The sequence below is a fragment of the Selaginella moellendorffii genome, unplaced genomic scaffold (genome assembly GCF_000143415.4).
Source record: "Selaginella moellendorffii unplaced genomic scaffold, v1.0 SELMOscaffold_121, whole genome shotgun sequence".
NCBI lineage: Eukaryota > Viridiplantae > Streptophyta > Lycopodiopsida > Selaginellales > Selaginellaceae > Selaginella > Selaginella moellendorffii.
In genome coordinates, this window is record NW_003314382.1 from 174,954 (window position 1) to 198,749 (window position 23,796).

The 23,796-nt window shown below is 50.4% G+C and overlaps 12 protein-coding genes across 17 annotated transcripts; 7 read left to right on the forward strand and 5 right to left on the reverse strand.

Annotated features, from left to right (window-relative positions):
* The first annotated feature begins 1,262 nt into the window (after window positions 1-1,262).
* Window positions 1,263-4,634, forward strand: LOC9632371 (pentatricopeptide repeat-containing protein At4g02750). The gene is made up of 3 exons (XM_002991519.2): window positions 1,263-3,951; window positions 4,146-4,199; window positions 4,260-4,634. The coding sequence occupies exon 1, from the start codon at window positions 1,446-1,448 to the stop codon at window positions 3,231-3,233; it is 1,788 nt and encodes a 595-aa protein (XP_002991565.2). The 5' UTR covers window positions 1,263-1,445; the 3' UTR covers window positions 3,234-3,951; window positions 4,146-4,199; window positions 4,260-4,634.
* Window positions 3,896-4,476, forward strand: LOC112340396 (metallothionein-like protein 1). The gene is made up of 3 exons (XM_024665353.1): window positions 3,896-3,951; window positions 4,146-4,199; window positions 4,260-4,476. Exons 1-3 carry the CDS (start codon window positions 3,896-3,898, stop codon window positions 4,474-4,476), a joined length of 327 nt encoding a protein of 108 aa, XP_024521121.1.
* Window positions 4,635-4,732: 98 nt separating the features above from the next.
* LOC9631894 (disease resistance response protein 206) lies at window positions 4,733-5,585 on the reverse strand. The gene has a single exon (XM_002991562.2). The coding sequence runs from the start codon at window positions 5,504-5,506 to the stop codon at window positions 4,955-4,957; it is 552 nt and encodes a 183-aa protein (XP_002991608.2). The 5' UTR covers window positions 5,507-5,585; the 3' UTR covers window positions 4,733-4,954.
* A 341-nt stretch (window positions 5,586-5,926) lies between these two features.
* Window positions 5,927-7,034, forward strand: LOC9632372 (ribulose bisphosphate carboxylase small chain clone 512). The gene is made up of 3 exons (XM_002991520.2): window positions 5,927-6,253; window positions 6,343-6,474; window positions 6,575-7,034. The coding sequence occupies exons 1-3, from the start codon at window positions 6,074-6,076 to the stop codon at window positions 6,797-6,799; spliced, it is 537 nt and encodes a 178-aa protein (XP_002991566.1). The 5' UTR covers window positions 5,927-6,073; the 3' UTR covers window positions 6,800-7,034.
* LOC9631895 (pentatricopeptide repeat-containing protein At5g02860) lies at window positions 6,896-9,597 on the reverse strand. Of its 3 annotated transcripts, none has more exons than XM_024665302.1 (4): window positions 7,723-9,597; window positions 7,608-7,671; window positions 7,432-7,550; window positions 6,896-7,328 (listed from the first exon to the last, which is right to left on the reverse strand). In XM_024665302.1, exon 1 carries the CDS (start codon window positions 9,432-9,434, stop codon window positions 7,740-7,742), a length of 1,695 nt encoding a protein of 564 aa, XP_024521070.1. In that variant the 5' UTR covers window positions 9,435-9,597; the 3' UTR covers window positions 6,896-7,328; window positions 7,432-7,550; window positions 7,608-7,671; window positions 7,723-7,739. The 3 variants fall into 3 exon arrangements, with proteins under 3 accessions (XP_024521070.1, XP_024521069.1, XP_002991609.2); XM_024665301.1 differs by having other exon boundaries at window positions 6,896-7,343; XM_002991563.2 differs by lacking the exon at window positions 7,608-7,671 and having other exon boundaries at window positions 6,896-7,343.
* Window positions 9,598-9,661: 64 nt separating this feature from the next.
* On the forward strand, window positions 9,662-10,947 carry LOC9632373. 3 transcript variants are annotated; one of them, XM_024665319.1, is made up of 6 exons: window positions 9,663-9,861; window positions 9,917-10,030; window positions 10,106-10,307; window positions 10,374-10,515; window positions 10,580-10,756; window positions 10,816-10,947. In XM_024665319.1, the coding sequence occupies exons 1-6, from the start codon at window positions 9,763-9,765 to the stop codon at window positions 10,850-10,852; spliced, it is 771 nt and encodes a 256-aa protein (XP_024521087.1). In that variant the 5' UTR covers window positions 9,663-9,762; the 3' UTR covers window positions 10,853-10,947. The 3 variants fall into 3 exon arrangements, with proteins under 3 accessions (XP_024521086.1, XP_024521087.1, XP_024521088.1); XM_024665320.1 differs by having other exon boundaries at window positions 10,377-10,515; XM_024665318.1 differs by having other exon boundaries at window positions 9,662-9,861; window positions 9,917-10,307; window positions 10,377-10,515.
* Window positions 10,948-11,548: 601 nt separating this feature from the next.
* Window positions 11,549-14,954, forward strand: LOC112342831 (potassium channel KOR2-like). The gene is made up of 12 exons (XM_024665300.1): window positions 11,549-11,867; window positions 11,961-12,185; window positions 12,236-12,299; window positions 12,404-12,743; window positions 12,808-13,103; window positions 13,159-13,239; window positions 13,305-13,403; window positions 13,479-13,697; window positions 13,751-13,939; window positions 13,998-14,073; window positions 14,131-14,425; window positions 14,485-14,954. The coding sequence occupies exons 1-12, from the start codon at window positions 11,719-11,721 to the stop codon at window positions 14,864-14,866; spliced, it is 2,415 nt and encodes an 804-aa protein (XP_024521068.1). The 5' UTR covers window positions 11,549-11,718; the 3' UTR covers window positions 14,867-14,954.
* Window positions 14,950-16,191, reverse strand: LOC112342845 (pentatricopeptide repeat-containing protein At4g02750-like). The gene has a single exon (XM_024665354.1). It carries the CDS (start codon window positions 16,189-16,191, stop codon window positions 14,950-14,952), a length of 1,242 nt encoding a protein of 413 aa, XP_024521122.1.
* LOC9631896 (UDP-glycosyltransferase 86A2) lies at window positions 16,175-18,018 on the reverse strand. The gene has a single exon (XM_024665355.1). It carries the CDS (start codon window positions 17,751-17,753, stop codon window positions 16,263-16,265), a length of 1,491 nt encoding a protein of 496 aa, XP_024521123.1. The 5' UTR covers window positions 17,754-18,018; the 3' UTR covers window positions 16,175-16,262.
* Window positions 18,019-18,121: 103 nt separating this feature from the next.
* LOC9631897 (5'-AMP-activated protein kinase subunit beta-1) lies at window positions 18,122-19,454 on the forward strand. 2 transcript variants are annotated; one of them, XM_002991523.2, is made up of 6 exons: window positions 18,130-18,391; window positions 18,474-18,604; window positions 18,659-18,791; window positions 18,861-19,051; window positions 19,108-19,180; window positions 19,245-19,454. In XM_002991523.2, the coding sequence occupies exons 1-6, from the start codon at window positions 18,181-18,183 to the stop codon at window positions 19,391-19,393; spliced, it is 888 nt and encodes a 295-aa protein (XP_002991569.2). In that variant the 5' UTR covers window positions 18,130-18,180; the 3' UTR covers window positions 19,394-19,454. The 2 variants fall into 2 exon arrangements, with proteins under 2 accessions (XP_024521078.1, XP_002991569.2); XM_024665310.1 differs by having other exon boundaries at window positions 18,122-18,391; window positions 18,659-19,051.
* A 976-nt stretch (window positions 19,455-20,430) lies between these two features.
* On the reverse strand, window positions 20,431-20,961 carry LOC9631898 (UDP-glycosyltransferase 86A1). The gene has a single exon (XM_024665356.1). It carries the CDS (start codon window positions 20,959-20,961, stop codon window positions 20,431-20,433), a length of 531 nt encoding a protein of 176 aa, XP_024521124.1.
* Window positions 20,962-21,259: 298 nt separating this feature from the next.
* LOC9632375 (pentatricopeptide repeat-containing protein At4g02750) lies at window positions 21,260-23,329 on the forward strand. The gene has a single exon (XM_024665357.1). The coding sequence runs from the start codon at window positions 21,260-21,262 to the stop codon at window positions 23,327-23,329; it is 2,070 nt and encodes a 689-aa protein (XP_024521125.1).
* Window positions 23,330-23,796: the final 467 nt, after the last annotated feature.

Consider the following 23,796-nt stretch of genomic DNA (forward strand, 5'->3'; position numbering starts at 1 on the left):
ACTTTAATGAATCTCATATTAGACATACTAACTCTAACTTTCAAAAACTATATTCTTATGATTGAAATGTCTAGAATATTCTTGGATATTTTAGGATATTCTACCATATTTGTAATTATAATTTATAAAGATTTTTATAATTCATAAAATTTATAGTTTTTTCGTGTTAATCGTTATAAATTATAAATATGTTTATAATAATATATTCTGATTGATCACTTGAATTAATAAATAATACTAAACATGAATAACACTACAATTAAACAAAACAAGCAATAACAAATATCTTAAATTAATTAAAATAGTTCTAGTATTCTAAATTTTTTTAATATTGATAAATGTTTGACTTTTAGTTTGCTTAAGCAAACCTGTAAGATGGTAATGGATATACCTAGAATATTCTTGGATATTCTAGGATATTCTACCATCTAACGGTTGTTATTCATTTAGATTAATCTTGTATTTATAATTTATAATATATTCTTTTTTATTCTATCATCTAGTGGTTGATATGCAATAAGATTAATCTTGTGTTTATAAATTATAAACATGCTTATAATTATAACCCTTTTTTGATCAATTGGATTAATAAGTAAGAATAACATTACTATTAAGCAAACCAAATATTGCTACATGCAATGCATCACAATTTATTTTAGATATTGTATGATTTTTTTAACAAAATAATCATATTTAACTTCATCATCCATTCTATTGAATGAATTTCTTACAGCTTGTTATTATTTTTGTTTTTGGTGTAGTGGCTTTGAATGAAGTATGTTGTTATATATGTATAAATTACTTATGGTTTTTATAGTTTTGAGGCAAGTTGTGACAGGTATTCTAAAGCTGTGAAAGGCATTACTTTAATAGTAAAATGCTATTCAGCTTAAAGTGCTTTCGAGACAAAGTAATATTCATTCATTCATTCATATACTATATACTGTTTACAAAGTCTTATAGAACCCCCAAAACCAATGGGTTCAAATATGGTGACAATCATGGCCCTTCATCATCCAATCTCGGGCTTCATCCCTTGCCCTTCATGCTTCAGTTGGTGTTGCCATGTATTAATGGAGGAACATTTACTTGTTAACAATGTCTATGATCTTTTGTCAAAAGTAAGCAGGAAAGATTACATTACTGGTATATATAATTTTTGATTTAGACAATTATTAGAAGAGCTACCTACCAATTACAATTGATCCCAAAACACTATCTTCTTATTCGTGTAATTTCTACTCTTCTTGCTCGATGGTGCAACTTTATCATGGTTTTCTCCTCTCCTAGAGAAGAGCATGAAAGGGGTCGTGGTTCCAGCACCCCAACTCCCTTGGCCTATACTCCAAGCCTCCAGCCGAGACTTCATCTTGCCTGCTTGTCAAAGATCACGTCCCTGCATTTGTCAAATGCTCCAATGTTGTTCTTTTACTACTTTTTGATTGATGTTTAGAGAGCTTCTGGGCAGAGCGTTTAGACAGCAATCCAGGAAAAGGAAGACGGGCTCGCAAGCTCTCGAGGGCAGTGTCGCCTTCTACGCATTGTTGCTTCGATCATGCGGAGATTCGCACAACTTGGAGCGTGGGAAGCAAGCGCACGCCTGGATTCAAGACAGCATCTACAAGAGAAACCTGTATCTCGCGAACCTGGTGATTGAGATGTATGGAAAATGTGGAAGTGTGGAGGACGCAAGAGTGGAGTTTGATCGCCTGAGCAATCCCAATGTCTTCTCGTGGACGATGATTGTATCAGCCTATGCCCAAAACGGGTATATCGACGAAGCTCGGAAACTGTTTGAGCTGATGCCAGACAAGGATCTTGTATCGTGGAATATGATGCTGGGCGCTTACGTTTTGAGGCTCGACGTTGATGCATCTAAGGAAATGTTTGATCGGATTCCAAATCCAAACATGGTGTCTTGGAACGCAATGGTGACAGTGTATGCCCAAACCGGGCATCTCTCAGAATCCAAGCGCGTGTTTGACGAAATGCCCGGGCAAGATCTCGTGTCGTGGAACACGATGCTTCAGGCATACGCTGATCACGCCAAGCTAGAAGAATTTCTGCTCATGTTTGCAAAGATCCCACACACAGACGCAGTCTCATGGACAGCGATGATCATCGTTCACGCGAGCTGCGTTTCAGTGGATGCTGCAAGGCGTGTTTTTGATCGAATTCCTGAGCGCGACGTAGTTGCCTGGACCGTCATGCTCCAGGTCTACAGTGACAATGCCCAGCCCCGCGAGGCCGAGAGCCTGTTTGTGAGCATGCCCGGCAAAGACGCTGTGGCGTGGAACGCCATGGTCACGGCTTATGCTAATGGCGGGGATTTGCTCAAAGTGAGAGCTCTGTTTGATTCCATGCCAGCGAGAAATCTCACGTCCTGGAACGCTATCATTGCGGCTTTTTCCCAAGTTGGCGCTGCAGAGGACGCGATTGAAACCTTCACCAAGATGCCAAGACGAAACTCGCTATCATGGAACGCGACGATTCAAGCATTTGTCGCAAGTGGAAATTTGCAGCAGTCAGTAGTAGCGTTTCAAAAGATGCCCCAGCATGACATCTTTTCGTGGACATGCATGGTCACTGCCTACGTCCATAGCGGGAATATGCGGGAAGCAAGACATTTGTTTCAAGTGATGCCGCTGCAAAACGTTGTGTCCTGGAACGTAATGATCGCTGGGTATGCCCGGGCTGGGGATCTTCATGAAGCTCGAGCGCTCTTTGACGAGCTCGCACCGCACAGCCGGAGCTCCTTGTCTTGGACAGCCATGGTCCACGCTTACGCCAACACAGGCCATGGCGAGCTCGCGATCCATCACTACAGACTTATGGAGCTCCAAGGCTTTGCTCCCGACGCTGTGACAACTCTGGGGATTCTCACTGCTTGCAGCCGCGCGGGTCTCGTGGATCAAGCCAGAGACCACTTTGGAATGCTGGGGAATCCCTTGCCGGAGCACTACTACTGCATGATCGACGTGCTGGCACGAGGAGCGCACCTGGAGCAAGCGGAGGAACTCATGAACACAATGCCATTCGTCCCGGATTTGTCCGCTTGGACAACTCTGCTGGGTTCTTCCAAGACTCAGGGAGACGTTGGAAAGGGCGCCACGGCCGCCGCCCAAGCGCTCCTGCTGGATCCGGCCTCCCAGGCTCCATACTTCCTGCTGTCGAATCTGTACATAGAGCAAAACCAGTCGTTGACCAAGTCAGTGGTTGTCAACAGATGCTGACTCTTCTAGACTAGTCAAAGCAATCAGCACTACTTGCGGCTACACTCCAGTGTCGCTGTCAATCTTGTCGTGGTTGACAGGACTTTAGCCAGGACGGAAAAAGGACGCAATTCGATCGGATATGGTGCCTGCCTGGATGAGAATTTGTGTGTTCTATGGTTTTTGTGCTTAAGATCATCCCTTCTTTGTAGGGCTTGTTCCTCTTTTTTCTCTTGATTTCTCTTCCTCTCGTTTGCTGCGAATCATTCAAAGTTGGCATCCGTATGCACAGGAACCTTTTTAAAAAGAAGAGTACATCTACACTCCAGCCAGCAAAATCATACAGTCATTTTTGTTGTTGTAAGGATGGTGGCGGTGGTGGCAGTAGTGAGTGAAGCTAGCTAGCTATCAAAGTTTGTAACCTTTTGATCGATCAATTCCATAGCCGAGAAAAAAATCGATGCATTATTTCAGTCTGTGACAAGAAAAATCACCTCGGGTGGAGCCCGACGAATAAAAATACGTGGCAGATCGTGACTGGTTCTTGGGACTGGGGATCTCGTGGCCCCAAGACAGCGACTATAACTTGTTAGAGAGGGCTCTAGGCCGGAAGCCATAGCCGAGCTCGTAGTGAGTGTCTGATTTGGAAGCGCAAGAAGTTCAATCCTCCCTATCGATCGAAAATGTCTTGCGGATCATGCAACTGCTGCCCGAAGTGTGGCTGCAAGGCCAGCTGCTCGTAAGTGATTGACGTCTCATTCTTGTCAAACTTCTTCCTCGATTGAGAGGAACCTTTTGTTTTCTAGCTCTTGTTTCTCTCGCTCTCTCGGATCACATCCTTGTTACTCCTGTTCCATTCCAGGACTTCTAGTCACAATCACAAACAGAGTTTCTTAAAAGGGCAATCGAATTAACTCGAGCTGTGACTTGCAGATGCGGCAAGAGGATCGCTGATGCTGCGTTCCTGAGCACCGCCGGAGACTTCAGGTGAAACTCTCGCGAATCTCTCCATGCATCCCTCACTGAAAAGGTGATTTGCTCTCGCAGCGGTGCGAACTTTGCCGCCCCGGTTGGAGTGGCAACCTGTGACAAGTGCGCCCAAACCGGGGTTTGCACCTGCGGGAAGAACCGCGTGGAGGGCGTGGACACTTGCGACAAGTGCGCTCAAACCGGGGTTTGCACTTGCGGCAAGAACCGCACCGTGGGTACCGATACCTGCGACAAGTGCGCACAGACGGGCGTGTGCACTTGCGGCAAGAACTAAGGAGAAGATCGCTCATGGAATTGAAAGATTACTATGGCTATATGGAGGCGTGTGTTTGCTTGGCGTGTAGATCCTCACGCCGGCGCTAAAGCACAGGTCTTCCTCTCCTATGGTTGTAACACTTGATAATAACTTTGGTGGAAAATTTGTAGCTGTTACATGGATGGGTGATCGCTTGGCTTTGCTTGGATTTTAAGTGAGTGTCCGGTTTGCTCGTTCTTGGATAAATGCGCTATCATGGATCTTTGCTCACACTGGTTATCACTTGAGCTTCGCTCACACTGACGTAAAAGCTTGACTTTTAAGAAAAAGAGTGAGCGTGCACGCTCGCCATCATCTATGCTGTAGGTGGAGACGCAAGGTTAAAAAATCTAGCGTTTCTTATTAGAACTCTCCAGAAGGAAGAAAAAATTGTTTTGAGAATGTAACTTTCGTACAACCAGAAAACACCCAAACTTGATTAGTACAAACAAATCGCTTACCAGTAGATGAGCTTGATCTTGAACAGGACGATGAAAGTGTCCCCATCGATCGAGTGCGTCGTGATCGTGGCGATGCCGCGAGCCATCTCAAAGTCGCCCGTCCCGCCCACGACGCTGATATCCCGCGATGGCGCCAAGATTACGTCCGCGCCCATGAAGTTGATCGTCCCGTTGTACTCGCCCGTCTCGATGAGCGCCGAGAAGAGGAGCAGAGCGTTGAACGCCACCCCGGCCTGGGTGTGGTCGTAAATGTAGACGCCCTGACCCTTTCCCACGATCTTGGAGCTCGCCAGCGACGGCCCATCCGTGAGTGAATCGTTGAAGACGATGATCTTGCCAAAGCCGAGGCCCGTGAGGTTGTGGTGTGGTCCGGCCACCTCCACCGCCGTGTCCGTCCATGGATGGGTCTTGTTCTGGAGCGTGTCGTGCATGTAGAAGCTCACGGACGATGGGCGCTTGGGCTCCTGCGAGGCCGAGCTCACCATCACCACCACTGCCAAGACGATGAAAGGAGCAGCAAATGCCCGACGAGAATTCGATCTCTCCATTTGAAGATCACGAAAGAACACAATTGGAGTAAATTAAGAACAGAAGTAGAGAGAGTTGAATCGATCACGAAAGAACAGTAGAGATATAGTCCAATCTTTCTTCCCCTTCTTCCGTTATCTATAGATCCAGCAGGCTCAAGCTTCAGGATTTTAAATCCGGGGGTGATAATGTGCGTTGGGCGGCAACACAACAGCCCTGCTGTGCAAACAAAGTCAACATGATTGCCCTGACCCTCGCTGACCAAGTCAATCAAGGTCCCGTGCCACGCCTGCCCTAGTCAACTTTCATGGACTTGATCAGCCTTCAGCTATATCCTGAATATGCGGCCTAGGCACCCCGCCACGTGGCGTTCATTGGCGCGTCTTATCGTCCTCTTGCGGTGGGCGCGCCAGCCTTCTCTCCTCTCCCTCCACTTTCTATCTGGCCCTGGAGAGGATTCCCGTGTGTGGTTCGCGGCATCCCTCTCTCCAAGTATTTATCTATACCCATCTCCCAAGAGCCCTACATTGCTCTTGGCTTTGCTCTCTCCCCCTCCCTATCTCGAGCTCCCAATCCTCTAATCCACCATGGTGACGGGGGCAGCATCGTCCGCCGTGATCCCAATGGCCGCGCTCTCCACCCCGGTGGCTCCCAAGGTCCCCGGATTCACAGGTCTCAAGGCCACCACGGCTCTCACTGCCAACAAGGGAGGACTCCAATGGAGCCAGAAGACCGTCGCCAATGGGAGCCGTGTGAGCTGCATGCTGGTGAGTAGCCTCTCTCGCGCGCGATCAATCGCTCCACATTCCCAAGCAAGAGAGAGAACTGATCTCCTCCTCCTTGATCCCCTCCCCAGACATGGACGCCTTACAACAATCCCAGGTTTGAGACGCTGTCGTACCTCCCGGATCTCTCAGCCGACCAGATCGCCAAGGAGATCGACTACATGTTGAGGAAGGGATGGTTCCCCTGCCTGGAATTCTCCGACGTAAGCTCCTCTCGCCATCAAACTCCATTGATTTTTGGCAAGAACAAGCACTGAAATCGCGAGGATTCGGTCGAATCTCTGTCTCTCTTTCTCTTTGCAGAAAGGATACGTGTACCGCGAATGCCACAAGAGCCCGGGATGCTACGATGGCCGCTACTGGACCATGTACAAGCTCCCCATGTTTGGCTGCCAAGATTCCGCCCAGGTGTTGAGGGAGATCCAGGAGTGCAGGAGGGAGTTCCCCACTAGCTACATTCGAGTGCTGGGATTCGACAGGGTCAGGCAAGTGCAATGCGCGGGATTCATCGTCTACAAGCCAACCTAGAGCTCTAGAAGCTCCAGCTCCAGCTCCAGCGCGCGAGCCGAGCAAGCTTAATGGATCGATCGACGTCGTCTTTGTGCACACACACATGAATCTCTCCCTCCTCCCCTCCACCTCTCTAAGATAATGTTTTTGTTTCTCCTCTCCCGGGATGCAAGCAATTACCACCACCCTGTGCAAGACGACGGGTTTCTCGAGCATTAAGAATCATATATTTGATGACAGTACTTCATCTTTCTATGCTTCTTTACGTGAGGTTTGAAATTCGAGAGTGTTCCAGACGTGGATGGATTGGGCCTGAGTGGACGAAAGAGCAGGCAGGAAATAATATATAGTTTGGCCGCTGTTTCGTTGCTAATCTGGGCTCTGGATGATTGATAACGATCGAGTGCTTTCTCTGGAATGAAAACAACTCCGGCTACAGCGCTCGTTGAATCGATTCTTGCAAGATAATGTAAACGTTTAGATCGTTGTCGAGCTCGTTACATGGTTGACAAGCACGAGCTCTCAAAGGACGATGTTTCTGGAGCTTCTGGCAAGCCAAAACCTGTAGTAGCAAAGGTTAGATCTTTTTCCAAAAGGAAAAGAACGCTGTGGCTGTGGAGCCTGACAAGAAGGAAAAAAAGAAAAGAGACCTGGAGAGTCTTTCGGTGCGTCCAGCGGCTTTTAAACCACACCATAGGCTCGACAATCCGGCAATGTACATCGTCACTGGACCATATCCTTAGCAGGGAGTAAATCCCAGACGACCGACCTGAAAGTGTTAGCGTTAGTACTCTTGTCTCCGATGAACAAACAAAATTCGGTCTACCGGTAAGCTTTGGTGGTACAAACAAGCTAGACAAACTCGCAGGGCTCTTGAGTCGAGAGTTATCCTAGAGCAAATGCTCGCAAGAAATGAGAGAAAGAGAAAGAAAAGCTCGTACCTGTGTCAAAAATGATATCATCTCCTCGGACTGCTTCTTCTGGAGATCCTGGAGCTCATCTTCTCATCCTTGAAACCGGCCCCGGACATCGATGCGTATGCCGCAAGAGCCTCCTCCACATGTCCGGCATGAAGAAATCCCTCCACGATAATGGCATACGAGGCTCTGTTCGGACAGACTCCCTGAGCCGTGAGTCTGTGCAGCAAGTTAGCAGCATCGTTCACCATCCCGGCCTTGGCATACGCGTCAATCATTGTGTTTAGAAGATGGACGTCGGCTCGGCATCCATACGCTTCCATCTGTGAGAAGTGCTTGCGTGACTCCTCGAGCAAGCCTTTGTGGAGATGCGCGGAGATTAGCGACGTGTAGGTGACGATATTCGGCCTGTGTCCTTCCAGCTGAAGCCTGTGGAATATCAGGAGAGCGTCCGCCACAAGACCAGCTTTGCCGTAGACACTGACGAGCAGGCTGTAGACGAAGAAATCCGGCTGGCACTTGTTCACCACCATCTCCTCGAACATTTCGATCGCTTCCTTGTGCATGGAGCTCCGGCTAAACATCTGTATCAGCGTGGTGTAAGTCACGATGTCCGGAAGAACACCCGCGGCTTTCATGTTGCTGAAAACCTGTAGTCCCCTCTCCGGCTTCCTGGACATGGCGTATGCGGCGATCAAGGCGTTGAACGAGAACAAATCCGGCCGGAGCTCTTGCCGTATCATCTCGCGAATCACTTCCTCCACCTTGTCAATGCTTCCTTCCTTCGTGAACGCGCAGATCACGACGTTGTATGATCGTAACGTGAGCGCCACCCCTCTAGACTTGATCTCCAAGAAGAGCCTGTCGATCGGATAGCCATTCTTTCCACTTCCACTTACAAGAATGTCGTAAGTAACTTCGTCTGGATCGATGCCTTCCGCGAGCATTTGGTGGTAAACATCCCAGGCGTCCTTGGGCCTCTTTGCCTGGTAGTATGCTGCTATCATCGCATTGTATGGACGTAGCTTATCCCAGTCCTGGAGCTTGATCCACTGGAAGAGCTCCTCGGCGTCCTCTATCAATCTAGCCCGGCTCAAAATGCCCAGCACCATGTTGCAAAGGTGTGCCTTTGGAACCAGCCTTCCTTTGCATCTTTGCATCCAGTAGAACACCTCGAGCAGCAGTGCGTGCTTGCCTTGAGCGTCCAGATCCTTGATAACGTTGGCGAGGTCCACTCTGGAAACTTTTCCCAGCCATCCATCGAGGATGGTCGCCACTGGAAGCCCGCCCCCCTCTAGCTGATCGTTGGCGAGGAGCTCGTTTAGAATCTCCGTTTGCTTCTCTCGGCACTGTGCTTCCGTCCATGGCGGAAGTGGAGGGTGTTTGCGAGGTCTGATCGGACCAGTCCACTCCTTCTTCTTTCTTCTTTCGGGAGTTTTTTCTTCGATCACCTGAGTGGAACCATTTGAGCTCGTGGAAGCTATCTCGGCCTCCACGGGAGCTTCCCCGAGCCTAGGCACTTCCAGGCCTTCCAGTGACGATTCCAGTGCTACAAACGTGTTCTCCAGCGAAATCTGGTCCTCGGTGACCAGCAATTCGGCTCCTTTTCTAAATGCCGGAGAGAAAATCCTGAGCCTGCGAGAATGTTGCTGCGAAGAGACGACTACATCCACCCCTCCTCCTCCTCCTCCGGACTGCCATTGGTATGGCCAGCCAAACGCCATTGCGCTCGCCATCAAAATCTCGCAATGCCGCGAATCAGCTTACCGCAGTGCCAGCGCGATCCGAGACAAGAGGCCATTCGCGATGAGTTGTCGAGTCCTGGAATTCGAGCCAATGCGCGCCGGCAAAGAGCGACCGCGAGGATCTATTTGTGAACCCCTCATTTTTTTGTGATAAGACGAGCTAGGGTTTATGGACGAAGAACCCTAAACATGCGTTAATACAACACTTCCACGTGGCTCATATGATCTTCCCTAAATATCTGGAAGATCTTCGCTAGGTTTCTCTCCGGTGTAAGCACTCTAGCTCGCTGATCGATCCCTCTGGCGGTGAAAATTTGAGATGGATCTCGATGAGAAGGCGCGCGCGAGGATGTATCACCTGGCGTGCCATCTCGAGGACGGGTTGCGGCTCCAATCGGGCCCTTTGATCGTTAGATCGGTGAGTGTTTAGGCTGAATTGGATGTGGAAATTGGAATTGGGAATTTCTTCGCAGGAGTGTTCCTCCACCCCCGCATTTTCGGGAAATCGTCGCGATAGCATGCTCATGTTTGCGAGGCAAGGGGCCGAAGCAAGAGGACAATTCATGCGACCTGCCGAGTTAAAACAGGCACGTAGAAAAAAATGCGATGTTCTTCCTTTGTTTCCATTTCCGTTCTATGATTCCGTGAATTTCTTTCTTCAGGTGATACCGGATGGCGAGAGCCGAGCGAGTCTTTCCAAGAACACTAGCAAAATCAGTGGCGACTGTGCCAAAAAAGAAGACGAGGAGTTCTCCAACAGCAAAGTAGTGAAGTCTCGTGAAGATGAAACTCCACTCTTTGCGAGGCCGGCGTCCAAGCATGCGGCACAAATCAAGAGCTCTCGTCCTGTTACCGAGGCTTCAGGTACTTCCATCTGGTTCTTCTCGATCCATAAGTTGCAATGGTCTCTTCCTCCTTTTTTGCACGAAGAAGAAAAACGCGAGACTTCCATCCGAGGCTTTGAGTGGTCTCCTCGCATGGATGTCACGGAGTCTGACTCCGAGCACATTGTGACGGTGGAGCTACCAGGTGTAAACGCCGAAGGAATTCGAGTGGAGATCGACCGTGGAAGGTGATGCTCTTCTCTAAGTTTCTTCTTTCTCATTTCATCGTTTTTCCAAACGCTGGATGGACAGGCTTGTAGTGACTGGATTTCGCTCCAGGGAGTGGTGGTCGAGCTCCCAGTCTTTCACTCAGAGTTCCGAGAGCGACTGCAGGGTTTATCACCGGCGAGATATTTCCTACGGCCCCTACCGCTCGGTGTGGAGTGTGCCCAAGAATGCCAACTTGAATGGAGCCACTGCCGAGTTTATGTAAGAAAGTTTTGGCTCAATTCCTCTCTGATCTAAATGCTCTCTCGTGTGCTTTGCAGCGACGGGTTTTTGCGTGTGATCATTCCGAAGTCTTAAGAGCTTGAGCTCAAGGTTGCTCGCTATAGCTAAGTATCTGTAAATTTGGAGCTAGCTATGCATATAAATAAATAAATAAATAAATAATTAGTGCACTTTGAATGTTTAAATGATTAAATCTTAAGTATATTCTACATACTATATTATTAATCATTCGACAAATAAGTTAATAACCTTTACATAATTCATTCTAGAGTTTCTAATGAAATACGAAGTGGCATTCATGGACAAAGCTTGTCGATTTTGATTTTCAGTTCATGCTTTCTACGAATCACACATCGTTGTTAGTTGAAAGTTGGGTTTGTAGTTTGTAACATCTATGTTCAAACCATGATCACGATTGGCATATGATTGGCGTGATTTTGTAAGCTTTGGCCCTTGCAGGGATCGACAAGCCGTTTATCTTAATCGATCAACCTCAACTTCAGCCGAGTGGAAAAATTAGAGAGTGGGTGTCGAATTGTCACGAGATTCTCGACTAAGATATCTAGCACAAGTAGATTCTGTCCGCTAAGTCCATTGGATCCGTAGATTCCCTCGCGCATGATTGGTACGGGAAGTCAAATGATACAGTCCTGTTTAGTCTTAACCTCGCGGCTAATAACGACCGTGCCACGCAAGCTCCACGCACGTGCCACATCAGCGTCCAGCTAAGCTTTCATGGCATTGTCTACTTAATTTGCGACAAAGCAGCGCTTGAAACGGGCTGGAAGGCTTTCCCCGTGATCTCGTACTTGCGCGCCACACATGAATCCGGCGCTTGGCGCGCTCGAGAAGCTCACGATCTTGTGATCGATCAATAGTGTCGATCCTCCAAAGAGGGGAATTTGTGATCCTGGAGCTCCGGCGATTGGAATGTATCGCCCATGGACGAGGACGAACCGAGGCTCGAGCGGGAGGGGTACGAGGGCAATGGGAGCAATCGATCGCGAGTGTCGCGATACATCAGGGAATGGCAAGCCAGCAGCTCGGCGCTTAAAGCCCTAAGGCTCCATGTCATTCTTCCCGAGTCGCGGTAAGAGCGTTTTCTTGGAAATATTTCTTCCACTCCCGATCGATCGACACCGATCGGTGGAAGGATCACTCACTGAGTGGGCGCGACTCGCAGATGGCATCACTGGTGGACGACCTTCATCCTGGTGTCGGCGGCGTATTCCTCCTTCTTCACGCCCATGGAATTCGGCTTCTTTCGCGGCCTGCCCTGGCGCGTCGGGGTCTTCGACATGGTCGTCCAGGTGATCTTCCTGGCCGACATTGTCATCAATTTCTTCGTGGCCTACAAGGATTCCCACACCTACAAGACGATCACGGACCACAAGAAGATCGCTTTGAGGTAAAAAGATATTTCCTTCCAGTGTTCTTGGATGGTGAATTGCTTGGCAGGTATGGAAAGACGGATCTCATCCCAGATTTCTTGGCGTGCCTGCCCTGGGATGCACTGTACAAGGTAACCAATGGCTCACTCCACACACCACACCAGGAATTTCTTCGCGAAGATCACTCAAAACTTTTTTCTTTGTTTTCTCGTTTTTTTCTTCGTTTTTTTCTCAGGCTTGTGGAAGACACGAGGAGATCCGATACATGCTGTGGATCCGGCTGTATAGAGTTCGCAAAGTGGAGCGTTTCTTCAAGAGGCTGGAGAAGGACATTCGCGTCCACTACTTTGTGGCGAGGATTGCGAAACTGCTAACGGTGGAGCTCTACTGCACGCACACGGCTGCTTGCATCTTCTACTACCTTGCAACAACCATGGCGCACTCGCAGGAATCCTACACCTGGATCGGCAGCCTCACGCTTGGCGATTTTTCCTACCACAACTTCCACGAGATTGATCTTTTGAAGCGTTACGTGACCGCGCTCTACTGGGCGATTCTCACCATGGCGACTGTTGGTACGTGGATTCTTTTCCTTGATCGTCGCAAAGTTTCGTGATTAATTATTCGTTGTTTCGCAAGGCTATGGAGATATTCATGCCGTGAACGTCAGGGAGATGGTTTTCGTTATGATCTTTGTTTCGTTTGACATGATCCTGGGAGCATATCTTATTGGAAACATGACGGGATTGATAGTGAGAGGGTCGAGCACCGAGAAGTTTCGGGACCGGATGGCGGGGATTATCAAGTTTATGAACATGCACAGCCTTCCAAGGGACCTGAGGCAGCAAATGAAAGCTCACGTCCGGCTCGAGTTTGAAGGGCAGCTTGCAGAACGGACAGTGATGAAGGAATTCCCTGCTTCTATTCGTGCCAAGGTAGTCAAAACAAAACCAACTTGTTTGATACTAAAAAGAATCTGTGAGCTTCCAGGTCTCTCAGGCCCTGTACCTTGATACGGTTGCGGATGTTCCACTTTTTAAAAGCTGCTCAAACGAGTTTATCAACCAGATTGTAAGTTTGTTTCGCTTCTGACTCTTGGATTCTGATAGGATTTTGTTCGTTCACCACTGACGCAGGTGAGCAACGTACACAAGGAATACTTTTTGCCAGGAGAAATAATAATGGAGCAAGGGAGTGCTGCAGATAGGCTCTACATTGTGTCGCATGGACTGCTGGCAAGTGGTTTTGGATTTCTGGCCTGTGCTTTTTGACTAAACAAGTTTTTCTCGTTTTAAAAACTTCCTTCTCAGGAAGTTGTTTCTGTTGCAGAAGATGCCTCTGAGGAAGTCTTTACAGTCGAGGACCATAACATTTTCGGGGAAGTTGCTGTGCTTTGCAACATCCCTCAGCCGTATACTGTCCGTGTGTCGGAGCTGAGCGCGCTACTAAGGCTGGACAAGCATGTGCTTACAAACATAATGCAAATCTATGCCGTCGACAGTCGCCAAGTTCTCAACAATCTGCTCAAGGTACGAAAACCCCAAGCATGTTCCTCAGGTGTTTTCCTTTATCTGTTTCTTAGCAACAAACGGGAGACTTTCGAATAAGTCAGCTCACTGACGAGATTCAATCGCAACTGGGGCACCAGCAGTCAGAGCTGACGTTGAGAATGAACAACGCTGCTTTTCAAGGCGACTTGTATTATCTGCGCAGCCTGATACGAACGGGAGCAGATCCTGTGAAGTCCGACTACATTGGGAAAACGCCTCTCGTAAGAAATCATTTACGCTGATTCTTTGTTGTGTGCTCATCAGGATCAAGTTTTGCAGCACCTTGCAGCTTCTAAAGGCTACGACGACATCGTCTCGTTGCTGTTGAGAGAAGGAGCAGACGTAAACGCTCTTGGTATTTTTCTTCTCAGTCCAGCGTACTTCCAATCTAAACCATCATTTGGGTGCGCAGATAATATAGGCAACAGCCCGTTGCTCGAAGCCATCAAAGGTGGACACGACTACACAGCAAGCATCCTTGTGGAGAGGGGAGCCAGGCTCAACTTAACTTACCCCGGAAACATGCTCATCCGCGCGGTGGTAAAGAACAACTTAGAACTCCTCAAGCGTCTAATAAACCATGGAGTGGATCCAAATGCGGCAGATTATTACTCAAGGACCGCATTGCATGTCGCTGCGGCCGAAGGCTTGAATTCGTTTGTCAAGTTCCTTATCAATGCTGGGGCCAACATCTTCTACAAGGACAGGTACTTTCGAACGTCCGCTCTTCTGGCAGGCAATCGATCACTCACGCTTCTACTGACAGATGGGGCCGTACTCCTTACGATGAAGCCAAGCGCTGTGGAAGCGTGCTCGTCATCTCTGCTTTCGAGGCAGCGGCTGAGCAGCAAACAAAGACAAGAACTGCGCCGTCACAGTGCAGTCCAAACATTGTGGAAGTTTCTGAGAGCCAGCAAGAGTCCCCGCGATCCAGCCTGAGGCATAGGAACTTGAGCTCGAGAGAAGTGGCGCTCCTCTCGTCGTCTTCGAGAAATCTCCTCCGGACAAAGAACCAGCAGCAGCAGCAGGATCTCCTCAGCCAGTCGTCACCGGATCATTTGGAGCTGGAAGTGCACAGCTCCCAGCCCATCGAGACTTCCACCGTCTTTCTTCACGATCATCCATCGACAAGCTCTTCACACCTCTAGAGAAGAGAGCTTGAAGAAGGTATATAGTGTACCATTTGTACCATGTATCCATTATTTATTAACAAGAAGTGATCGATCAATTTTTACAGAGAGAAGTTCTCACCATCTTCCAGGGAATAGACGCCGGTAAGCATCACATAAGGAGCAGCGTTCTCGGGGTCACACTCCAGTGCTCGTCTAGCAATGCGTTCTCCACGATCACTCTCGCCATTTAAGTTGCAAGCTCCAACTAGCGATCTGGACATCGCCATCTCCACTGCGGGCATGGAAGCAGCGAATTCTTCCGCCTCGCGGAGCCTCCCGGATCGACCAAGGAGCTCGATCATGCAGCAAAAGTGCTGGTGACTGGGGACGAGGTGGTGGTCTTGGATCATCGAGAGGAAGTACCAGCGGCCAATCTCGACGAGGCCGATGTGATTGCAAGCGGCGAGGAGGGTGAGAAAGGTGACGGAGTTTGGGGCGATTCCCTCCATCGCCATGAAGCTAAAGAGCTCGAGCGTGGTCTTGGCCTGCCCGTTTTGGGCATATGCTTGGATGAGAGCGTTCCACTCCACAAGAGACTTTTCCGGAAGCATAGAGAAGATTCTTCTGGCCATGCAAAGATCGCCATTGTGAGCATAAGCGAGGAAAAGAATTGTCCAAGCCACAGCGTTGTGTAGCGGCATCTTGTGAAATAGCTGGAGCAACAAAGCAAAATTGCCTACTTGGGCATTTGCTGCTAAGATTGTAGTCCAAGATGCTGTGTCTTTTTCCAACAGACTAAAAAACATCTCTCGAACTCTTCCAAAATCTTGGCTTTGTAAGCAAGCATCCATCATCGCGTTGCATGACACGGAATCCCGCCGCGGCATTCGGTCAAACATGTCTTTCGCAAGCTCAAAATTCCCTTCTTGGGCAAGTGCTGCAAGAACAGTCGTCCACGACACAACATTACGATTGCCCATGATATCAAACATCTCTTTGGCTTTTCCCAAACAGCCGCTTCGAGCGTAAGCTTGTATCATCGCATTCCATGCGACTCGATCCTTCTCAGGCATCCTACCAAAAATCTCCCTCGATTTCTGTAAATCCCCTCTTTGGGCATACACTGCAAGCATGTTTGTCCAGGAGAAAAGATTCGGCTCCTGGATCCCATCAAACACAGCTCTGGATTCCTCCACGCTGCCGCACTTGCCATACATTTCAACCAGGAGATTCGCAAGAAATCGCTCGTGGATGAGCCCACTCTCGAGGATTTGCGCGTGGACGCATTTGCCCTGCAAGAGATCCCTGGCATTACGGCACTTCCTCACGAGCTGGGCAAACAAATAAAGCTCATGTCTCATAGATTAGGGTTTATGGAGGAAAGAGGAGCTATCCCAGACAGAGAAGATGCCCTGTGGCAGAGGCTTCGCTGTTAGTCTCCCATCGTCATCGTCTTCACTGCTCGCGCAAACGCTGCCAGATTCTCGTGGGAGTTCCCGCCTGGATTGGCAGTAGCGCGGGCCACATTCTTGAGATCTTTCGCTCTCGCCCATATCTCCTCCTTGTCCATTCCACTCATGAATTCAGTGATCCGCTGCTCCACGACACCCCGGGTCACCGTGCCGCCGTCGCCTCGCCGCCACAGTCTCTTCCCCACTCGCCAGTCCTCTTCCACCAGCTTGGCGTTGGTCCTTTGCTCCGAGTGGCACGGCCATCCCAGCAGTGGCACGCCATAGCAGATGCTCTCCAGCGTCGAGTTCCAGCCGCAGTGCGAGAGAAATCCTCCGATGGAGGAGTGCGCTAGCACTCGGACTTGCGGCGCCCACGACACGACCATTCCTTGCTCGCGCGTCCTCTCCAGAAACCCCGCGTAGAACTCGTCGTGAGTGGCGCTCCTCTTCACCAGATCCTCGCGATTCACCCAGAGAAACGCCTGCTCGCTAGCCTCCAGCCCCGCGGCGATCTCCTGGAACGTATCCTCCGAGAGAACGCTGATGCTCCCGAACGAGACGTAGAGCACGGAGCTCTCGGCGCGCGTGTCGAGCCACTTGAGGCAGCCATCCTCCTCGTCTCGGAGGCTCACTCCCTTGAGCGCTGCTGGCGATTCGTGGTGGGAGACTGGGAAGAGTGGCCCGATCGCCGCGAACTTGCTGGCTGGCAGCGCCGCTTGCATCGCGTGGAACGTCTCGGGCTCCAGCTCCGCCATGCTGTTGACGAGGATCCACTCGCAGTGCTTCATGCGATCCTGGTCGTAGTCGAAGAGAAGCCGGCGACTGGGGGTCCCGAGCTTTCGCTTGAAGTACTCCGGAAGATCACCGTACTCCAGACCGGGAACTCCAGGGATGTACGTGATGATCCTGTCCTCCTCCCTCTCTCCTGCATGGATTTCACAAACTTGGTTGACTACTACTGACAAGAACTTTGGCTTGCCTTGGCAGAAGAGATCGCCGTGGGCCTCGAGCAGCTTCATATGGTGGTGGAGTGAGCTCCATGCTGCGTTTCCAGGCCAGTAGATTGCGCAACCGGTGCCTAACGTCCTGGCCAGCTCGAGGGGCCAGCCAAGGAAGAAGTCGGCAATGATGCAACAAGGAGTTGGCGTGAGCTCACGTACGAGCTCCTCCACCGGAGCTTTGAGGCTGTCAACTGCGTCGAAGAGAGCTTCCGGGTTCTCGAGGCACGACGCGTCCACCCCGGCCGGGAGCTTGAGGCCGCACTCGACTTGCTCCAGCCGGATGTCCGATCCCGGTGGGCAGCTCCATTGCTTGAGGAGCATCTTGTGGACGCTGTCCACGTTAACCAGCGTGACGATGATCTCGTTGGCAGCTAGCTTTCGGGCGAGATGGATCATCGGTGGAATGTGACCCTGAGCCGGGTATGGGACGAGAACAACGTGTGCGGTTTGATCTTGTGGTGTAGCACCCATGGCTGGAAGAAGAGTTCGTCAAACTCTGGGAGGGGAAGAAGCTTGCGTACCTTTGGCGCTGGATGTTTAGAACTTTAGCTACGACTGTGATTCATGCTGCAATCCCACACAAGAGGTAAGCCTCAAGCTTCTCTGTGGTGACCGTGCAAACAAGCTGGCTGCTAGTTTGCAACAAAGCACCATCACATATCAATGGCAGGAAATTTTGAGGGGACCACAGCAACTAGGAAATTTTGTTTCGACGTGACTAACTGGCTGAAATGGATTTCCTGGTTCTCTGGATTGGGTACAAGTCTGGTAATGACGAGGTTAATAAACTGAAATGCTGATTTGGGAGTGTGGCTAACATGTTGCCACTTGGAAGTGCAGAGTTATCTCGTAAAGGTGGAGGTGGAGCTCCAGCTCCAGCCTCGAAGCTCGTGTGGCTATGGCTGCCACCGCTTGCAGTAGATTGACGTACTTTGCTAGTCCGCACGAGGCTACGCAGCTCATCAGGCCGTGCCGCTGCACGCTACTCAGATTCAAGCTGCGGCATTCGAAGGGCTTTGGTTTGCCAGAAAGAAAGGAGGCGAGGAGCATACAATCGCTGCGTGCGAGCGTAGCGGACGGGCCATCCACTTCCACTTCCACTTCCACATGTAAGTCTAGAACTTCGCGAGGAAATTTTGGTCCATCATACAGCTGATGCCAGTGCGTGCGTGCGATGGAAGACACGTACAGTGGTGACACAGGATATAATCTTTTCTTGGAAGGGCCAAGCTTCCGAGGTGCTGCTCACCGGCGACTTCCTCGAGTGGCAAAAGCAAGTCCCTCTTGAGAAGAGCCCGGATGGTACATTTCAGATCAAGCAAGTAAGTTCTACTTCGAAGTTCTTGCAATTAGACTGTCATGGGTGTTGTTTCCAGAAGCTAGCTCCGGGATCATACAAGTACAAGTTCATCGTGGATGGCCAGTGGATGCACTCGCCGGACTCTCCGACGGCATCCGATGGTACCGGTGGCTTCAACAACGAGCTCATCGTAGCGGAGTCTGCCGCAGGTTTGATACAAGTTCTTCCATGTCTCGTGCTAGTTCATCCGTTTTTATTCGTGTGCTCGCAAAACACAGGCAAGGAAGCTCCTCCTCCTCCTCCGGCAAAGGAAAAGCCGGAAAAGCCCGCAACAAAGCCAAAGCCAAAGAAGCCCGCAGCCAAGACTTATCCAGCTCTCATGGTAGAAGACGTCGCTCCGCGTCTCCAAGCAAAACTGGCGAAGGAAGAGAACCTTGCTGACGTAGAAGTTTGCTTCGAGAACGACCAGGTTCGTCTCCACTCGACATCGCGATATCTTTGCCAATCACCACTTTGCAATTGCAGTTAAGGGGCTCTTTCTCGAAGCTCGGCGTTCCATACACATTCTGGGCCTACTTCCCAGACGCGAGCTTGGAAGGTACGTGCATGGATTTTGCCATTTTGCACTCAAAATCGACACTCAAAGCTTTTGGAACAAAAAGGTGCTAGAGGATTTTCGGTGTCTGCCTATGGATCACCTCCCAGCACCGTGGAGCCATTCTTGATCGACGAGAAGAAACTCACGGCGGATTTGATCGTGTATTGGGTGCACAAGCGCCTTTTTGCGCAAAACCTCTTGGAGTTAAACTAGCAAATTAAAATTTTATGTGTAACACTATAATGGTTAAAGTTAATTAACCACGTTACTAAAACAAACCGAACAGCCACGTGGCTTTGGCTACGTGGCGTCGTTCTTATGGCTGCCACATGGGCGGCTCTTGCCATGCCAAGTGGCGCCAGCTATGGCGGACACATTGACCGCGTCAGCGAATCTCTTGAGGTTTTCGTGAGAGGTTCCCCCTTGGTCGGTCGTGGAGCGTACCGTGCTCCTGAGCGCCGCCATTCTGGCCCGGATCTCGCCCATGCCCTGCCCTTCCAAGAAATCCCGGATTACCTCCTCCACTCGCCCGCGCGCCACGTCCTGATCATCCGAGAGCCGCCGCCCGATCTTCCAGTCCTCCACGAGCTTGCAATTCATGCTCTGCTCGGTGTGGCACGGCCAGCCCAGCAGTGGCACGCCATAGAAGATGCTCTCCAGGACCGAGTTCCAGCCGCAGTGGGAGAGGAATCCGGCGATGGAGTGGTGTGCCAGGACCTGGAGCTGCGGCGCCCAAGAGACCACCATCCCCCTCGGCCTCGATCGCTCGGCGAAGCCCCGGAGAGCTTCGCTGCTGGCGAACTCGTGCCGGACGTCCGCCCAGAGGAATGGCTGCTTGCTCGCCTCCAGCCCGGCCGCGAGCTCCACGATCTGGCGCTCGGGAAACAGGCACAAGCTCCCGAACGAGATGTAGAGCACAGAGGTTGTGGCCTGGGTGTGGAGCCATTCCAGGCACTCGCTCTTCTCGTCGCGGAGGCTCACCCGCGGGCTGGTGTGGCATGGGAAGAGCGGACCCACAGACACGAAGTTCTTGTTGGCCAGAGCTCCCTGCATCGCGTCGAAGGCGTGGGTCTCCAGCTCCGAGATGGAGTTCACCAGGATCCAGTCGGCGTCCTTCATGCGGTCTGCCGAGACACTGAAAAATTCGAGGATGAATCCTACCAGCTTCCTCCGGAAGTAGCTCGGGAGGTGGCGGCACCTGAAAGCGTCGAGACCTGGGACGTAGCGAATGAGCTTGTTCTCGTCGAGGCCTAGATTGCTCGATCAAAATCATGCAAGAAAAAAGAATTCTGACCTTGGAACGCGTCACCGCTGGAGACGAGCAATTGAGTGTGGTGGTGGATGGAGCTCCAGGCAGCATTTCCAGGCCAAAACGTGACGACTTTGAGGCCAAGTTTCTTTGTGATTCCCACCGCCCAACGCATGAAATAGTCGGAGATGATGCAGCATGGAGGTGGTTGCATCTCCCTCACTAGCTCCTCTACTGGGATTTGCAACCTTTCCAAAGACTCGAGTAGCCCGTCCGTGTCTTTCAATGCTTTGGCATCGATGCCACAAGGAATGAAGACATCACAATGCACTTGCTCCAGTCTGATATCCATCCCATCCGGGCACCTCCACTGCCGGGAGAGGTTTTCATGGATGCTGTCCACGTTGAGCAGTGTGACGATGATCCCTGTTGTAGCCAGTTTTGTTGCAAGATGGATCAAGGGAAGAAGATGGCCCAGTGCAGGATATGGAAGCACCACCATATGAACTTCATTCCTACTATCCACCGACATAGCAAAGAGCTAGTGGATTAAACACGAACCACCCCAAGATCTAGCTTTCTTTTTTATTCTAAATTTCTCTGTTTCTGTTATTGCATTTTCTTCTTTTATAGTGAACTTTTATGAAATGTCGGTTTTCATCCTTGCTATATCATTAGTGTATCCAAAACTTCCTTTCAACCAATGCCATTCTTCTGACCCCTGCAAAGTTGCCATTCCTATGCCAAAACCTTTTCACAACCCCAAAAGGCAAAAGGTCCACTTTGCCAATTTCCTTGTTGCCACCTTCGTCCCACGGTCACCACTGTGAATGCTAATAACAATTTGTACCTCCAGAGATGAAGCTCTAGTTACCCAGCTGGCTCGGTCGATCCGTGATGCTAGAACTCTGGCACAGGGACAATGGATCCACAAGCTCGTCGACCAGAGTGTGCAGAGCCACAATCGCTACCTGAGAAACCTGCTGGTGGAGATGTATGGCAAGTGCCATGACTTGGAACTGGCAGTGGCAGTGTTTGAGTCCATCCGTGAGCCCAACGTTTTCTCCTGGAACATCCTGCTCGAGGTGTATGCCCGAAACGGGCATATTGAGGATGCTCGGGGCGTGTTTGATCGGATGCCACAGCGCACGGAGGTGTCGTGGACGTCGATGATTGCGGCCTACGCGAGGTTGGAGATGATCCAGGAGGCGGAGTCGCTGCTGGCTCGGATGCCATACAAGGCGGTGATTGCCGGGACCGTGATCGTGGAAGCGCTCGCGAAATCCGGGCATTTGGAGGCGAGCCGGCGGATGTTTGATCGGATGCCACAGCGGGATGTCGTGACCTGGAACACGATGTTAGAGGCTTACGCGCGGATTGGAGATCTGGATCGAGCGAGCTTACTGTTTGACGCGATGCCGGAGAAGGATCAGGTGTCCTGGAACATCTTGGCGCAGGCGTATGCCGAGGAGGGAAATCTGGCGATAGTGAGAGATCTCTTCAAGAGAATGCCGAGGAGAGATGTGGTTTCATGGACCGCGATGCTCGTCGCGCACGCCAGCAGCTGGGAGATCGACGAGGCGATGTTCTTGTTCGAGATTATGCCCGGGAAGGATGCGATCGCCTGGAATATCATGATCGCCGCCACTGCCAGATCGGGAAATCTCCACACTGCCAAGAACCTCTTCGACAGCTCTCCAACGCGGGACCTGGTTTCTTGGAACACGGCGATCGAGGCCTTTGCCGAGCATGGCCAGCTCCAAGAAGCGAAATCCCTGTTCGACGCCATGCCCTGCCGCGATCTCTTCTCCTGGAACGCAATGCTCCAAGCGTACCTTCGATCCGACCGGCTGGAGGAGGGAATGCGCTTCTTCGATCGGATCCCGGAGCTGGACGTCGTGGCGTGGAACAGCGCGATGCAAGCGCACGCCGAGCGAGGCCTGGTGGACGAAACCCTGCGATTGTTCCACGCAATGCCGGCGTGGAGCGTCGTCTCCTGGACGATCCTCGTCTCGGCGCTAGGGCGTGGCGGGCATTTAAAAGAGGCCAGGGAAGTATTTGACGGGGCCAGGGATCGAAACGTGATCACCTGGAACGCCATGCTTGCGTGCTATGGCGGGAAAAGGGGCAATTTAGACAGAGCGCGCGAAATATTCGATTCCATGGGCGAGAGAAATGGAATGTCGTGGGCTTTGATGATAGAAGCGTGTCTTATAAACAATAGCGTGGAGGAAGCGCAAACACTTCTCAAAACCTCGCCATCAGAGAAACCACTGGCCTGGAACTTTGTTCTGGCAGCAAATGCCCAAAATGGGCAGCTTGAGGAGACTTTACAGACATTCCACGCGATCCCTGTCAAGGACGTAGTATCCTGGACCGCCATAGCTGCAGCATTTTCGCAGTTTGGGCACCTTGATCGATCACGCAAGATCTTTGAGACAATGCCGGAGAGGAACACTGTTTCCTGGAACGCGATGCTTCATGGCTATGCCAAGAACGCCCATGCCGTAGAGACCTTGGATCTTTACAAGAGGATGGCGTGTGAAGGAGTTGAACCCGATACCACCACTCTCATCGCCACCTTGATCGCCTGTAACCACATTGGCTTGCTCGCTCTGGCAATCCACCACTTCTCCTCCATGAGCTTCGATCACTCCATTGCTGAGACAATTGATCACTACTGCTGTATGATCGACATCCTTGGCCGGGCCGGCAAGATACCAGAGGCCCAAGAGCTGCTCCACACGATGCCATTCCAAGCCAACCACGTTGCATACACTGCTCTTTTAAATTCCTCCAGAAATGCTCCTCTAGCTTCTTCAGTGAGGTCGTTCCCTGTGGATACCATGTATGTTCTACTGTCCAACTTAGCAGCTCAAAATGCTACTTTTCACAATTAACTATTGATAATAGGACAACTATTGTTATTTACCCCATTCAGCTAAGAGAATACCTTGAAGGGATGCCTTCTCTGAAGGCATCCTTATTTCTGGCCTATAAGGACCCTTAATTTTGCTTGTAAAAGGAGGTTGGACAGCTTAGTTCTGTTTCTGGTTATAGGTAGGTTCTGGCCTGGTTTGAAAAAACTAACTTCTCTCAATAGCCAGAATAGCCGTGAAGCATAGCGTTCCAGGAAACAGTGTTCCTCCTAAATACTGCAGCTATGGGCTCTCCTTGACAGGAAGATTTGTAAAATCTCCTCAAGTTGCAGGCTAATGGTTCTCAGGTTCTGAGAGACTTTTTATGCCTCCTCCAAAAGCCTATGACAATCGAATTTTCATGCATTCTTTCCATGTAGTTTTGTTTCTTCGACGTCCTGTAGCTTCATCTCATATTGAACTCTGGTACTTCCTTGACTGGGCTACCA

What these genes read in the sequence shown, in the direction of transcription:
- LOC9632372 (XM_002991520.2), top strand. Translation starts at nt 6,074, where the DNA reads ATGGTGACGGGGGCAGCATCGTCCGCCGTGATCCCAATGGCCGCGCTC. An exon ending in GCCGTGTGAGCTGCATGCTG is followed by an intron (nt 6,254 to 6,342) that starts GTGAGTAGCCTC and finishes TCCCCTCCCCAG; the next exon opens with ACATGGACGCCTTACAACAA. An exon ending in CCTGCCTGGAATTCTCCGAC is followed by an intron (nt 6,475 to 6,574) that starts GTAAGCTCCTCT and finishes TTCTCTTTGCAG; the next exon opens with AAAGGATACGTGTACCGCGA.
- LOC112340396 (XM_024665353.1), top strand. Translation starts at nt 3,896, where the DNA reads ATGTCTTGCGGATCATGCAACTGCTGCCCGAAGTGTGGCTGCAAGGCC. An exon ending in GGCTGCAAGGCCAGCTGCTC is followed by an intron (nt 3,952 to 4,145) that starts GTAAGTGATTGA and finishes TGTGACTTGCAG; the next exon opens with ATGCGGCAAGAGGATCGCTG. An exon ending in AGCACCGCCGGAGACTTCAG is followed by an intron (nt 4,200 to 4,259) that starts GTGAAACTCTCG and finishes TTGCTCTCGCAG; the next exon opens with CGGTGCGAACTTTGCCGCCC.
- LOC9632373 (XM_024665318.1), top strand. Translation starts at nt 9,763, where the DNA reads ATGGATCTCGATGAGAAGGCGCGCGCGAGGATGTATCACCTGGCGTGC. An exon ending in GCCCTTTGATCGTTAGATCG is followed by an intron (nt 9,862 to 9,916) that starts GTGAGTGTTTAG and finishes ATTTCTTCGCAG; the next exon opens with GAGTGTTCCTCCACCCCCGC. An exon ending in TCCTGTTACCGAGGCTTCAG is followed by an intron (nt 10,308 to 10,376) that starts GTACTTCCATCT and finishes TGCACGAAGAAG; the next exon opens with AAAAACGCGAGACTTCCATC.
- LOC112342831 (XM_024665300.1), top strand. Translation starts at nt 11,719, where the DNA reads ATGGACGAGGACGAACCGAGGCTCGAGCGGGAGGGGTACGAGGGCAAT. An exon ending in TCTCACCATGGCGACTGTTG is followed by an intron (nt 12,744 to 12,807) that starts GTACGTGGATTC and finishes TTGTTTCGCAAG; the next exon opens with GCTATGGAGATATTCATGCC. An exon ending in AGCAGACGTAAACGCTCTTG is followed by an intron (nt 14,074 to 14,130) that starts GTATTTTTCTTC and finishes TTGGGTGCGCAG; the next exon opens with ATAATATAGGCAACAGCCCG.
- LOC9632371 (XM_002991519.2), top strand. Translation starts at nt 1,446, where the DNA reads ATGTTTAGAGAGCTTCTGGGCAGAGCGTTTAGACAGCAATCCAGGAAA.
- LOC9632375 (XM_024665357.1), top strand. Translation starts at nt 21,260, where the DNA reads ATGCTAATAACAATTTGTACCTCCAGAGATGAAGCTCTAGTTACCCAG.
- LOC9631898 (XM_024665356.1), bottom strand. Translation starts at nt 20,961, where the DNA reads ATGTCGGTGGATAGTAGGAATGAAGTTCATATGGTGGTGCTTCCATAT.
- LOC9631895 (XM_002991563.2), bottom strand. Translation starts at nt 9,434, where the DNA reads ATGGCGAGCGCAATGGCGTTTGGCTGGCCATACCAATGGCAGTCCGGA.
- LOC9631896 (XM_024665355.1), bottom strand. Translation starts at nt 17,753, where the DNA reads ATGGGTGCTACACCACAAGATCAAACCGCACACGTTGTTCTCGTCCCA.
- LOC112342845 (XM_024665354.1), bottom strand. Translation starts at nt 16,191, where the DNA reads ATGAGACATGAGCTTTATTTGTTTGCCCAGCTCGTGAGGAAGTGCCGT.
- LOC9631894 (XM_002991562.2), bottom strand. Translation starts at nt 5,506, where the DNA reads ATGGAGAGATCGAATTCTCGTCGGGCATTTGCTGCTCCTTTCATCGTC.
- LOC9631897 (XM_024665310.1), top strand. Translation starts at nt 18,181, where the DNA reads ATGGCTGCCACCGCTTGCAGTAGATTGACGTACTTTGCTAGTCCGCAC. An exon ending in TTTGCTTCGAGAACGACCAG is followed by an intron (nt 19,052 to 19,107) that starts GTTCGTCTCCAC and finishes TTGCAATTGCAG; the next exon opens with TTAAGGGGCTCTTTCTCGAA. An exon ending in CCCAGACGCGAGCTTGGAAG is followed by an intron (nt 19,181 to 19,244) that starts GTACGTGCATGG and finishes TGGAACAAAAAG; the next exon opens with GTGCTAGAGGATTTTCGGTG.